The 15,051-nt window shown below is 44.5% G+C and overlaps 1 protein-coding gene across 1 annotated transcript in view; it reads right to left on the bottom strand.

Moving 5' to 3' along the window:
* Positions 1-15,051, bottom strand: part of STS (steroid sulfatase) — a gene marked incomplete at both ends in the record, with an annotated part of 79,011 nt that overhangs the window by 4,343 nt on the left and 59,617 nt on the right. Inside the window, 4 exon segments of the mRNA XM_079727210.1 lie at positions 5,827-5,848; positions 5,852-5,889; positions 6,214-6,335; positions 14,373-14,532. Of these exon segments, the coding sequence (XP_079583336.1) occupies positions 5,827-5,848; positions 5,852-5,889; positions 6,214-6,335; positions 14,373-14,532 (342 nt within the window).

The following is a 15,051-nucleotide window of genomic DNA, read 5'->3' as shown; positions in this document are numbered from 1 at the left end:
CTAAAATCACTCCGTGCCAACACAGCCTCCAGCCAGCCAGGGATCCAGGCTGCTTGGTGACATCTGGTCACGGCTGATAAATGAGCCAGGAAGTCAGAGATTTCTCGGGGCGTCTCCACGTCACCTTTGCCTTCAAGAAAGCGTGTGCACAGAGGCATGTGCAGGGTGGACATGGCAGCAGTGGGAGGGAGGGTGTGGATCAGGGTCAGAGTTCATCCAGGGGAGGCCAGAGCTGAGGTCCCCAAGGATGGGTGGACTTAGGGAATGAGAGGACATGAATGAATTCCAGAAACAGTCCATGGGGCTGTGGAGATGGCCAGAGAGACAGCAGTGAGGAATAAGAACCATCTTTGTGAGTGTGAATAAAAGAACTTATTGTCTTGAGGGAAGAAGTTTCAGTTGACCACGGGGCAGACTCTCAAAGTAGCCAGTGTTGGTTTAGCATCCAACTTTGCAGTCAACTCTTATTACTGCATGCCTGTTCTGTGACCTCTGACACCTCATCGTCCTCATCTGTAAATAACTTTGGTAGAGACTGATAACTATCCTCACGCTCGCACAGTTGTGGGGTGTCACCAGGGCACACAGACACCCATAATGAAGGCTACACTGTCCAGCCTCCTCCGATACCAGGTGTGCACAGGTGGCCAACTTCTGGACTGGGGAACATCATCCTGTCCATCCATTGCTCCCTCCTGCTGCCCGTAGGTGGACACTGTCACCCTTCTCCACGCAGAAGAAGCTGCTGCATCCTCCAGGTGGTGGGACGGAGCTTAGAGTCTGCATCCCTGAAACTCTGTGGACCACCTACCACTAGACTTCACTCACGAGATGAAGACAGAAACCTCCCTCTGATAGAAGCTACTGTGACTTTTTGTTTCTGGTACGGCCAAATCTAATACGAATATAATCAATATCACTTTTAATAAGGAGGATTAAAAGAGGCATCATATGCAAAGAGCATCTGCTAGACAGGAGATACAGAATAAACGTAAGGGTGCAGTGTATTGTTATCAAGTGTGTCTTCAAAAGACATGCAGTGGGCATATAAAAAAGATGATGCGTTTCAAGAATAAGAGATTAACAGAGGGAAAAGCCTAAAACCACCTACAAAACATTTGTGGATAGAAGATCCGAAGGTGAGGAAGACACAAATATTTAATATAAATATGAATACCTAATATAAATACTTAATACAAATATTCACTACAACATACCTTGGTTAGAACTAAAATGTACCCACAGAAAATGCCCAGGTCTGCTAGCAGATGGAAGCAAATCAGGACGGAGTTAGAAACAAGCAGGAATACTGTGAGAACTGACATATGCCCCATGCTGACATCGAAGAAGAGAGATGTGCAAAATATTGCAGAAAATCAGCAGGAGCGAGTACGTCAGGGGGAAAAGGGCAGAAGAAGTGGCCTATGGTAGCTGCGAATAAGCTGGGTGCTGAGCTAACACTGGAGGACTCATTCAGAAACACTGTGCTTTTGGCATTCGAGAGAGAAACTCCCATTTTGATGTATTTTGTCTCTGTAAGGAAGCAAGTTTGCATGGCGACAAATGAACAGAAGTCACGGCTGACACGTTTTTCGTCCAAGAATTAATGTAATCTGAGGTCAGACATGCGAAAACTTTAGTCGAAAAGTATTAGATGTCTGTAGAGAATAGACTTGTGATTGCCAAGGGGGAGGGATTTGGGGGAGGGATAGATTGGGGGTTTGGGATTAGCAGATACAAACTAGTATATATAGAACGGATAAACAACAAGGTCCTGCTGTAGAGCACAGGGCACTATATTCAATATCCTATGATAAACCATCATGGAAAAGAATATGAAAAAGAATGTATATATGTATAACTGAGTCACTTTGCGGTACAGCCGAAATTAACACAACATTGTAAATCAACTATACTCCAATAAAAAAAAGTAGATGTATGTTTCAAAAATGGTCTAATATTATTTATAAGGTAATAGGAAGTGCCATATAAAAATACATGTTTGATAGACCAAGTGGGAGAAAACAAAAAAAAATCCACTTAGGACGGTGTTTTTCCATGAAAGGAAATGAATGGTTGGGATGATTAAGCTGGTTACTAAAGAGTCTGGGTGATAATGAGATAAAACAAATCGAATAAACATCGAACACAATTTCCGGGAAACCTTCTCCATCCACCTATATCACCATCACACCTTCTCTTAGGTTGTGGGCAAAGCAGATTCCGTCCATCCTGGGACACATCACCCTGCGTTCCTACAATTACACGCACACCTGTCCCGCGATACCGGGCTGAGAAGGCAGGTGAAAAAGGAGTTAGTGGGTGAATATCGCAAAGGTCAAGAGCTGTTGGGAAGGCAGCCTTTGGTCGAGACTTTCAACCAAAAGGGAAAGGAAATCCCAAGACTTGAAATATATCCTTGAAGTGATTTACGTATATGCGCTTTTTCTTAATTGCAACAAAAGTTCTGGTTGGACGAGGGCTTCTCCTTCTTAAGGTAAGCTGGAGTACAGGAAAGTGCCCTGCAGCTTGCATTTGAAAAGGCCACAGCCCCCGTGAGTTCAGCTTCAGCCCTCGATTTGTTGTTTCTGACCCTTCAGGTTTAACTTCCGATAATCAGACAAAGGAGAATCAGACCACCAACACAAACCGAAGTCATTAATAAAGACAAAAACTAAGCATAGCCTTTCTTACACCGATCAACTCCTGAGACATAGGCAGCTGTAATTAGAATCTTCTCTCTTTTCTTAGGTGCATTTTAGAGGCAAAATTAATTTTTTAACTGGGTGAAAATCTTAGTGAACAAAGCCAGCATTTTTCCTCAATTATTATTGTAATGCTGTTGCAATTTTAAACCTCACTTATCTCCTATTTTCAAAAAAAGGCACCTTTAAAAGAGCTAGATATAAACAAATTTCTTTGGAATGAATTCTAATTTCCTACTGCTTTTTGTTGTGATTTAAGATTTAAAAAAATTATTTTGAAGTCTTAAAAGTCAAAATTGTTTATCGTTTTTCTATAAACAATGTACGCTTCAGGTATACTATTGAGGTTTTTCAAGTGATGCTTTAAAAAAAAGTCATAGGAGAGAATTTTCCAACAAACTTGAATCGAAAAGCTAGCAGGATTTATGGGGCTCCTTGGATTCCACATCAGCATAACCACATCCCACGGATTTTTGTACGACCAGCTGGTCTGGAAACTCTCACACTAATGCGAGCATTTAGTTTATAGACATATTCATCCGCTCAAAAATCTGCAGCAGAATCTCAGAGCTAACTACCAGTCATTTAAGATAAATTTTACCATAAAATCAAGTTGTCATTACACTGAATTTTTACTAACACTGCTTCAGAGGTCAAAACTTAAAGCCAAACTTTTTGAATACACGCGGAACAGTACATTTAAAGTCACAATTCCCATTGTAATGCAAGAAAAGTTACCGGTGTCCTAATGATGCTTTCGTGAGTTCTAAAATGCAATGGGCGTAAGGATATGAGATGATTAAGTTAGGCCATTCAATTTGCTGAGACAACGAAATTACAGAAACATTATCCTTAGAGAATTATTCAATTATAGAGAAGACACTGTATATAAAAGCTGAAAGGGGTTCATGTTTTAAAAGGGTGGAAACAGCATTCCAGCTCTAAGTTTTTGGAAAAATGAGTAACAAGCTGGGAATTGTAACATGTAGGCGCCCAACTACTCAAGACAAACGGCAACTGGATCTTAACTACACCATTACTCAATTCTAGTTTACCAGTGTACTTGAAGTACTTGAATTCTAGGGTACCAGTGTACTTACTGCTGGTAAGCTGGTGCTTTCTGAGTGAGGAACAGCGCGTGCGTTTGCTGTGTCTGCCAGTTGCCGGGGTGTCGGTGCTTGCCGCCTGGCTGACTTCCAGGTAGCAATGCTTTCCCAACAAGCTGGCAGGATTCCTGAGCCATCCGGAGGTGGCTCCAGCTCACTGCTGCCCTGACACTACATTTCTAAACCCTGATCCTAAATGTCTCTCTTCTTTTCTAGCAAAGCATTTGGAGGTCAGGAGGCAGCCCTCTTACCACTGACAACTATGGGAAGTGTCTCCCGTGTAGTGATGACCATAAACTCCTACCAGCACAGATCTGAGATGACGTCAGTCATCTCCTCTAACTAGTACTGTATTCTCTAGTTGACAGGTAACTCCACACACACGGCTGACACTTCCTTACACACCTGTGCATTCCCAGTTGTTTGCACAGCCTGCAGCCCGTCCTGAGCTAAGAGGTAAGCAACTCCCTGGCAGAGGATTTGGTCTATTTTGCTCACTGACAGGTGCGCAGCCTAGCCCAGAAGGTGCCCCTTAGTAGGTGCTCGATAAATACGTGTAGAACAAATGAACAGATGAAATACTGAGCAAACAGCCATGGAGCCATGTGTGACGGCCAAGGCAGCAACCATTGTTACTGAGTTTCAGGCACAATCTGAAAAGGAGATGAGACGGTTCATAAAACCCATGGTTTCCTGAGACCCTTTAGCTAGACGGATGATTCCAGTGTGGAGACACCGTCATGTTTCCTCGTGTGCTGCTGCTTCAAGACAGAAGATAGTAAGGAACCGCGTAAGAGAAAATGTCACTTGTGTGTGTCTTAGAAGCAAGTTTTATCCCCAGGCCAGCTGCCTATCAGAATCTGGGTCTTGTTTTTCTCACTTACTCCTATTTTCCGCCTCTCCCTGTCCCTTTTCTGTTTTCTCCTCCACATAATGGGTCCTCCAGCCCCAGATCCAATATGTTTCTTCCGGCTCCTCTAACTCGAGGGGGTTGGCTTTACTTAAATGCAGTTCTGCAAAAGGCTCAGGACGAGATATCACCCTTCTCTAAACAGCCAAGAGTCCCCGAGACTTTGTTCTTTAAGCTTCTCGCAGGCTCTGTATAAAAGGAAGTGGGGAGGACCGCATCTCTCATTTATGATGAGATGGCCCAGATCTAAATGCCGCCAAGAATCCTAAAAAGAGGCAGCATTCCTATGGGTGTTAGGAAGGATGGACACATTGATGAGATACGTAAATAGGATCCCTCCGGGCCTAGAATCGTGCGCCCATGGTTTTGCCATGTTGGTCTTCCAGACACTATCTCAAGGAAGCCGTCCAGATTGAAAGTATAAACGCTGAAGGGTAAACCTGGTGTGATCTCTTTGGGCAACGGAAGGGTTATAATTTTCCACTCTAAGAATAATGGAGCAGCTGCTCTTTAAATGATGTCTTTGGTAAATTGTCTGGGTGAGCAGGATGCGGTGAGGGGTTCACTGAAATCCACTATCAGAGTCACCTGAGGTTTTACAAAGCCATCAGCTGCAGGGGATAAACAAGCTGCTCTGAGAATCTCGCCTCTGGGAGCAGAATCCCAAAACACACTAGAGAAGTGGGGAGTTTCATTTTCCCACTGAAGAGGAACCTAAAAGTCCAATATCAGCATCTAGCTCTGGGATAGACAGCAGGGGTATAACAGTTGCTGGATTCCCATAGACTCGTAGGCATCTCAGCGATGTGAGCCTTAATGTAATTCTAAGTTTAAATACATGAAAACCAGATGTGAACCTATCACTACACCGACGATTCTCACTTGGTTCCACTTGGTCCTTTATGCTTTTTAGGAATGCACCCCTGTATCCGCTGTTGGGAAACCCAAAGAAGGTCCCGTCACTGATACAGTGCACGATTTACAACACACCTGGGTTTGGGAACCATGATAACAACAAAGCGTTTGAACTCTGTCTTAAATATCTACATCTAGCAAATACACACGATCCGTGACCAAACACACATCGATGAGTCACGACCCCTACCTTCGAGGCTCGGGAGAGAAGGTCAGGTAAACATCTCAAAGGCACTCGGAGCCAGTGCAAAAGCTACAGGACAGGAGGCAGAGAAGACGGCTTTCAGGGGGGTTGGGGCGGATGGATAAGCATTAACCAGGAAGGGAAAAGAAAGGAAGTCCTCCCAGGTTGAGGGAGCTGCAAGTACATGTCACGGCAATGTGTGACGGCCTACCTGGACAACCAGGACACCGGGAGGCGTAAGAGACGAAGGGATGAGGAAGACGATGGAGAAAGCAACACTGAGCATCTTTCGGGCATCTCGTGAGAGCCGTGCCCTCTTGCAATTTCTTCTATTCCCATGGCCGTGACTGCACGTAGCCGTACAAGCGTGGAAAGAAAGATGCGTCTACTCACTGTTCTGTGGGTGCCAGCGCACGGCGTTCAGGTAGAAGTTGCAGTAGTGGAAGAGAAACTCGTGATCCGAGCGATGGCTTCTCCCTTGCAGCAGGGGCATCAGGTCACGGCCATCGATGATCCTGGGGGACAAAGCAGGTGGGCATCAGGGGGCCGCATCAGCCTTGGGCTAGCACATCCCGAGGTCTGCGCTGTCCTTCCAGCAAATGGGGGCACGATAGAGCTGCAACGTGGTAATGAAGTAACCAAGCCAGGACGCTAACTGAGCCACACTGGGCGCCGTATGCGAGGTAGCACCAGCTCTGCTCGTGCATGAACTCACTTCATCCTCCAAGCAGCACCACGAGTTGTGACCGGTGTCATTCCAGGATGATGGGATGAAGAAATGGAGCGATTCACCCAACTCCACGTGTGTTGTAAGAGCCAACGGGATTGAAACCCAGCTGACTGGGCGTCCGTGCTTTCCCCTGCTTTCCCCTGATACTGCTCCTATACCGAGTTCTCTGCCTGTTGCCTTGGCCAACAGTGTATGCACAAACTACGGATCTATCGAAAATAAGAATTTCTGACAATCTGAGTTTTAAAAAAAGATAATATACAGCACGGGGCAATTTAGACTGGATGGACTTCAATGCAAATGAAGTTCTAAGTCCCAGGGACGTGATTTGTAAATAATAATGATGCTATTAAATACCCCGAAGATGTAAATGTACTCACATGCATTTACATATCACATATACGCATTACACACATGTTTATGTTCTCAAAGGTAAATATATCGCTTCTATAACTAGGCTGAGAAGGGGAACTTTCCAGATGGTAGGCAATAACTGTATACAACTGCTAAGGAGCAAAATGAAGACTATGTGGAGGTTACATAAAGGAAAAAAGCCTATAATTTTGCTTTGAGTGAAACATACATTAACAGCCACTAGAGAAATTGAAGTCGTTGATTACCATGAGGCCACTGCCACCGAAACCTGGGGCAGAAAGCTACTTGGAAAGAGGTAGATTGTTGAACTTGAGGGTTTTCTTTCTCTGATAAAAAACATTCCAAGACAAATATCATATGATATCGCTTATATGTGGAATCTAAAAAATGGTACAAGTGAACTTATTTACAAAACAGAAATAGAGTCACAGATGTAGAAAACAAATTTACGGTTACTGGGGGTAAAGGCGGGGAGGGATAAATTGGGAGATTGGGATTGACACACACACACTACTATATATAAAATGAATAACTAATAAGGACCTACTGTATAGCACAGGGAACTCTACTCAATACTCTGTAATGGCCTATGTGGGGAAAGCATCTTAAAAAGAGTGGATATGTGTATATGTATAACTGAATCACTTTGCTGTACACCTGGGACTAACACAACATTGTAAATCAACTGTACTCCAACAAAAAATTTAAAAAAAAAACCCAAAACACGCCATCCCTGGCTCCTCCTACTATGAGGAATAGAGAAACCGGAACTTTAACTTGGTTATATAATGTGGGTAAGCACTCTTGAGAGGTCCTACATCCCTTGAGTTTTTTTTTTTCTTTTTTCTTTGTGGTTTATTTTGGTGTTGCTAAAAATCCCATCATGTAATTATTGCTGACTGCTTCTCTGGTCCCCACCTTAGTGATTAATCATGCACTCCGCACAAGTCCACGGAACTGAAAATATTCTATTCTTGTAAGTTAAAAATAAGAACAAAAGACAGAATTGGCTCACTTTCCAAGCCTGATTCTCATTTGCCATGAGAGGAACAAGGTAGAGAGATGATTCTATCCAGAAGCAGGGTGTTCTCTGAATAGTAGCTCTGTCCTGAAATGGCAGATATTGTGAATTCCAAGAAAAACTCAGTCCTTAAGATTAGGAGAGCCTAAGTAGGTGGAAAGGAAGCAAAGGATGAGGGGAGAGGAACAGAGAGGAGGACCTGAGCATAAAAAGCCCCCAGTGGTGAAAACCCTGAAGGTGAGAGATGGGACATATGGGCCCAACCCCTCTCCACCACCTTTAGCTCCACGTGGAGAGAAGGCCTTTCCACTATGGCTCGAGGGTGAGAATGAATCTCCGTTTCTCTGACTCAATGTCTACCTCATTTCTCAAAGCTGTTTTTCATCCTAAACCCACAACACTCAGCACTTAAGAACCCAGGAGACAGAACTGTTTCCTTAAGATTGGCATTTCATAACTGAACTGGGCCTGATCCTACAAAAGGGGGATGTAATGACAAAAAGAACACTGTAAATCTCATAGACGTTTTTTCTGACTTCCAAGCAGAAGATTTGTCTCTTTTTTTAAGGAGGGAAGCAAAGTCTGTTCTGCACACTTCTTTCTTCTTGCAATGCAGAGACAGGTCTCATTTCTTTTTTACATCCTATACCTAACGCACTCTTTCCTGGAAGCCGGCAATAAATCACGCTGCGATGGAAACGCTGTTGAACAGTGCTGGAGAAATATGGCTTGTCAAAAAGAGGCTCATTTCTGCCATGAAAAATGGAAAGTGACTCTATTGAGCTCCACTTTTAAACGGTGTCTGAGCTATCGAAATACTTGGGATGGCTGGGATGGCAATGTTTGTACAACATCACGATCCATGGCAGAAGGGCCCGTACACTTTCAAAGTGATGCAAAGCATCGCCGCTTCCCTATGGGAATTGTCTGATGGGCCTTTTCTGTAAACAAATGCAACTTTTCATAGCAAGTGTGCAGGACAGCCACGGCTACAAAATTGGATGCTTTTTTCCCCTGGTGTCTGCTTGATTCTGTGAAAAATGTGCTCATTTGAGATTGTCTTTAACTTGGAAAGTGAGATGATTCTCTTTGGGTTCCTGACTCATGACCACTGTGGGGATAGTAACAATTCAGGGTCAAGGAGAGTCATGTCTGAATTTCAGATCAAATTCAATAGCATGGGGATGACTTTCACGTAACTGCAAAGAACATGTTTGGGGAACGTTTTGGGGGGACAGTGACCTCATCCCCCCACGAATGTGCTGTCTCTCTCTCAGCTGAGTCAGTGACCCATGCACTTGGGGATGTCCCTCCGACCCACCTGTGCCTGGTCCACTCTGGGGAGGATTTGGGGATCACAGCAGAAGGGAAAGGCTTGGGGGACTGAAAAAGACGTTAACTTGGGGCACAAGGTGAATTACTTGTTGCCATATTCAAAATAAGCTGATTCATGGAAGCAACCTAAGTGTCCGTCGACAGAAGAATGGATAAAGAAGATGTGGCACATATATACAATGGAATATTACTCAGCCATGAAAAGAAACGAAATTTAGTTATTTGTAGTGAGGTGGGTGGACCACTCTGTCGTGCAGAGTGAACTGGGTCGGAAAGAGAAAAACAAATATCGCGTGCTAACACATATATATGGAATCTAAAAAAAAAATGGTTCTGAAGAACCTAGGGGCAGGACAGGAATAAAGACGCAGACGTAGATAGTGGACTTGAGGACATGGGGTCAGGGTAAAGGGTAAGCTGGGACGAAGTGAGAGAGTGGCGTGGACATATATACACTACCAAATGTAAAACAGATAGCTAGTGGGAAGCAGCTGAACAGCACAGGGAGATCAGCTCAGTGCTTTGTGACCACCTAGAGGGGTGGGATAGGGAGGGTGGGAGGGAGACGCAAGAGGGAGGGGATATGGGGATATATGTGTACATATGGCTGATTCACTTTGTTATACAGCAGAAACTAACACAACATTGTAAAGCAATTATACTCCAAAAAAGATGTAAAACAAACAAACAAAAAATAAGGTGATTTTTTTCACTGTAGAGTAGGAAAGGAAACATTTTTAGAAGAAAGCACATAGATCTTTGATAAATTAAAGGGAATCCCAAGTACCCAGAGAGTCTCTTTCATAATTAAAAGTGTTTCCACCCGTAAACATCAAACATTCTGCCATATGTGAAGAGAAAGCAAGATCAATTATACGTAGTCACACGTACGTGAAGAGTTTCAACTTATTGTGCAAAATGGAGCTGAACTGGGTACAGCTTGCTGTTTTATCTGTAGTGCTCTATGGAAGAAGTTTTTTGTGGTCACCCAGCTAGATGTCAGCAAAATTTAGTGGGAGAACCAAGTCAGTCCCCTTGCCTTCATCAGACATTAAGTGATACCAAGCATTTGGATTTCTTTTCCAAACTTGGAAAAAAGAAATGAAATCAAATTTTCATTATGGAATAGGAGAATTGGGCATGCCAATCTCTATTAAGAGGGGGCATGGTCATAGACTCACTATGGTAATACTCTATCTGCTTGCAAAGATGAGGCTGACAGGTTTTCACTTTAATGAATTAATGTATTTAGGTATTATATTTTTGTTGCCTATGTTTTATATCACAAAGAAAGAGTGGCCTCCATTTATGTCCAGAATCAGCTTATTTGGAGACGCAGGGGGGAATGATTTTTCTGCATATCCTGGGGTGGTGGTCACGGTAGGTATGAAGCAAAGATTCACTGCCAAGAGGAATCTCATATAGGCACACCACGGGGTTGAATTAGAGAATTCTCACGGCAGCAATGAGACTGTGCAAAGTGAAAATCTCTATGTGTAACGCTGGGACTGCTGCTCTTTTTACCTGAGCAGAAACCCTGCATCAGCGGGCTTTTCATTTCTCACCAAGCTAAGATGGGTCAGGAACAACACTTGCTTCTTGAGAATTACAAGGCTGTACTTGAAGGAGGGCGGTCTTCTCAACAAAACTCCTCTCGTTCAATGAAAAATGTGGAAAAATGTGAGGCAACCTCATTAAGTGATTGTCACATAGCCTGGGTCCAACTCTCTGAATGTGTTTATTCACCTGAGAAATGTAAATTTAATATTGCTTAAGCAAGAAATCAGGGAAGCTGATTTCCACCAATCTTAGTGGGAGAGAGTTAGGCTGTTTTCTAAAGAGTAGATACCTATGTATCAGATTTATAGATGGCTATTGATAAATATAAGGATATTATCCAGATGCTCTTATTGAAAAGTTTTGATGAGGTTTTCATTATACAGATAATGACATTTTCCTTAAAAGAGCAAGAATAAGCTTTTGAGCAGAATTCTCAACCTCAGCACTCCCAGCATATTGGGCTGGATCACTCCTTGCTGGAGGGTGGCATCCTGTGCATTGTAGGATGTTTAGCAGCAACCCTGGCCTCTATCCACTAGATGCCAGCAACATCCCGAGTCAAGACAATCAAACATCTAGACATTGATAAACGGGCCCTGGGAGGGACAGTCACCCCAGCTGAGAACCATCCCTTTAGATGGTCAACATCTCTAGGGCAGACACACAAGGACATCTTGTAGACCTGGTTGGTAACATGATCTAAATACTATACTGTGAGATCTTTTTATTCCCATGAGCAACCTGGAAGCAGATTGCTGTTTTCTTATCTGTGCTGTGTCTTGGAGGACAATGACATCTTATAGAGCCTTGGACCAAAACCCAGACATAGTGTCATTGGGTTGAGTTGGACCATCAACAGGTGAGATCCATTGAAAGAACCTTCAATACTCAGAATGGGTTCCACTGATGATACTGGCTCAGGCGCAAAATGTCTGGGTCAGCTAAGGAGAGAGGCTGCTTCCTTCCTCCATGGGCACGTGGGAGAAAAACAGGATGACACCCGTTAGCCTCAGATTGGGGTGGGTACGAGGTGCCGGCAGCAAGATCTCCCTTTAGGGATCTTCCTCTTTGCCTCTGAACTTTTCCCTTCCCTTGGCTCTTCCCAGTGAGGTGGAAAACCAGTTAAAGATAGCGGGAAAGCAGGTGGTTAACACCTGCTTTCCAGTGGTTAACACTCTGGGCTCCCAATGCAGGGGGCCCAGGTGCGATCCCTGGTCAGGGAACTAGATCCCACATGCATGCCGCCATTAAGAGTTCGCGTGTCACAACTAAGAAGTCTGCAGACCGTGACTAAAGACCTGGCACAGCCAAATAAATAAATAAATAAATATTTTAAAAATAATAAAAATATAAAGATATTGTGAAAGCAGAGAGCACTGACAAATTTAATATCATGAACCATGAGAGAAAAATGGACTGAATGCAACTATCTGAACACTCAGTGTGCACTGGTCACGGAACGATTCAGATTTATTCCAAGGGAAAGAACCAGGGCCAAAGAGTAAATAAAATAAGGAGCAAGAGTTTTCGTTTTCTGTAAGAAAAGACTTTTGATGAGTTACTCCTGCCAAGTTTTCTGTCATTAGAGGGGAAGAAGAATAGTCTGATTGGAATAGAAGCTCTTAGAAGCCCCTTCAGCCCTCATAGTGATGATTTTCTGAGCCCAGATGGACATGAAACGTGTAAGTGGAAACAACTCTACTTTCCTACCTGTTACCTCTCAATATGGCGGGTGAAACAAAAAGGGCAAGTGTTCATGCATCTCTCCTCTGCACTTGACATGCTCTAGTGCTTTCCATCCTGTGCCAGTGTGAACCCATTTGCAGGAGAAGAAATCAAGGCCCAGGAAGTTCAATGCTTCGGCAGCAGTGAAGCCACAGCAGTACAGCTCCGGGAATCTCTGCTCTTCTCTGGAGCACCAGCTACCCTGACGGTGTGGCCCAGAGACCTACGGGGATGCCTGAGACCTATGAGGAGGTCTATGAGCTCAAACGGTCTTTGCAGCAATTCAAAATGTTATTTGCCTTTTGTACCACCACTCTTTCATGAGCTTACGGTGGGTTTCCCCAGTGGCTCCATTATCACTCTGTCAGCCGATGCAATGTGTGCTTGGGCCCTCTTGCGTTTAAAAACTTTTATTTCCAGGTTTAATGGCTCATATGACAAACACTGATAGATATCGCCCACAGAAACACAACATCTTTGGGCTCCTGGATCTGGGAAGAGTGTACACGGATCTCGAGACCACAAAGTTCGAGAAGGGCTGAACTCTACAACTCTGCCTTTCCCATCTGTCTGTCTCTGTGTGTGTGTGTGTGTGTGTGTGTGCGCGTGCGCGTGCGCGCGCGCACTCTGAGAGGAAGGTATACCTAATGCAGAAATTTGAAAAAAAAAAAAAAAATGAAGAGTGAACCAAGGTTGGTTGTGCACAATGGGAGGTGAGCAAACCTCTCCATGGACTCAGCTCTGGCTGAGCTGTTGTTTTCGTCTCTGGTTTCCAGTTTCCTCTTGGTTCTGTTGGCAGCTGAATTTGAACAAGATTTGCAGCCCGTGTGCCTGCCGTCACCCTGGACTGCCACCCAACTAATGAAAACAATGAATCAGGGTGCCTCACTTAGAACTCTTCAGATTGGTAATAACACTTAAGGAGAAACCACTGGCAATGCCATCAGAAGTTGTATTTAAATTGAAGAGAAAGACATTTCATTTAGAACTTGCTAAATGAAGACGTGCTGGGAAAACAGGGGCCTGACTGGGCACCCCACTGCCTTTCTCGCTGCTGCAGCAAAGAGCTGGTGAACAGGGCCGGGAGGAGAGGTGTGGGACGAAACAAGGGAGGTTAGAGGGCATCTGCCCAGGTGCCCTTCTGCAAGCCGATGATGGGCACAGACGAGAGAGAGAGAGAGAGAGAGAGAGAGAGAGAGAGAGAGAGAGAGAGAGAGAGGAGGGAGAGGAGAGAGAGAGAGAGGAGAGAGAGGGAGGGGGACAGGTCCCACAGAATGCCAAAAGAGGGAGGCTCAGTTAAAGACCGTCCATCCCATAGGATTTCCCTAGTGGCACAGTGGATAAGACTCCACGCTCTCAATGCAGGGGACCCGGGTTCAATCCCTGGTCAGGGACCTAGATCCCACATGCATGCTGCAACTAAGAGTTCACATGCCACAACTAAGGAGCCCGTCTGCCACAACTAAGGAGCCCACGTGCTATAACTTAGGAGCCAGCGAGCCCCAACTAAGGAGCCCGCCTGCCGCAACTAAGACCTGGTGCAACCAAATAAATGAATAAATAAACAAATATCAAAAAAAATAAAAAGACTGTCCATCCCCTTCAGGCTTTGGACTTTATTTCCTACTGGGATAACAGGATGGACAGAGCAGTGTTTACATTGCTGGACCCACCAGTAAGTCCCATAACTGGGAGTGGATAACGGGTCCAGCCAGAAGTAGCATATGCCACCGTGCAGGCGAATCAGAACACCCTTGCCCACAAAATCTGAAGGAGACTGCCCCGAGCACCTGGGAGTCACAGTACCTGTCTTCCGGCAGAGGGGACCCCGCAAGTTTGACCACCGTGGGGAAGATGTCCATGTTGCTTGTTGGCTCATCAATCTCCAGCCCAGCCTGGATCACCCCTGGCCATCGGAGGATGCCTGGAACCCGGATGCCTCCTTCCCAGTTGTTGGCTTTTCCCCCTAAAATGCCGAAGGAGAGGCACCAAGGAGATTTATACGTCTTTCCAACACGTACCTCAATGCACTCGTCAACGCTCAACGTGGGGTGGCCAATTTGGAAGAACCTAGTGATTTAATGACATGGATTCAATGAGAATTTCACAAGCAATACTGTATCTCTTGTGGTGAAAAAAATATATTGGGTTGGCCAAGAAGTTCGTTTGGGTTTTTCCATAAAATGTTACGGAAGAACCCAAACAATCTTCTTGGCCAACCCAATATATATATATGTCATGGTCATTACATGCATGACACACGGCCAGCGATGCCTGGTGGACACAAGTGCTGACTCCGTAATCAGGGAGACTCAAATCTTGCAGCAACAAAGACTTATAACAATGTTTCTAGAGTCATGGGGTTCAAATTCCATTTCTACTTTTTACCACTGGTGGGAGGCAAAATAATGGCACCCCCAAATGTCCACTTGAAACCCCTGGAATCTGGGGATATGGTACCTTACCCGACAAAAGGAGAGATTAT

Source organism: Hyperoodon ampullatus (genome assembly GCF_949752795.1).
Source record: "Hyperoodon ampullatus genome assembly, chromosome: X".
Taxonomy (NCBI): Eukaryota; Metazoa; Chordata; class Mammalia; order Artiodactyla; family Ziphiidae; genus Hyperoodon; species Hyperoodon ampullatus.
This window is presented reverse-complemented; position numbering and strand designations above follow the sequence as displayed.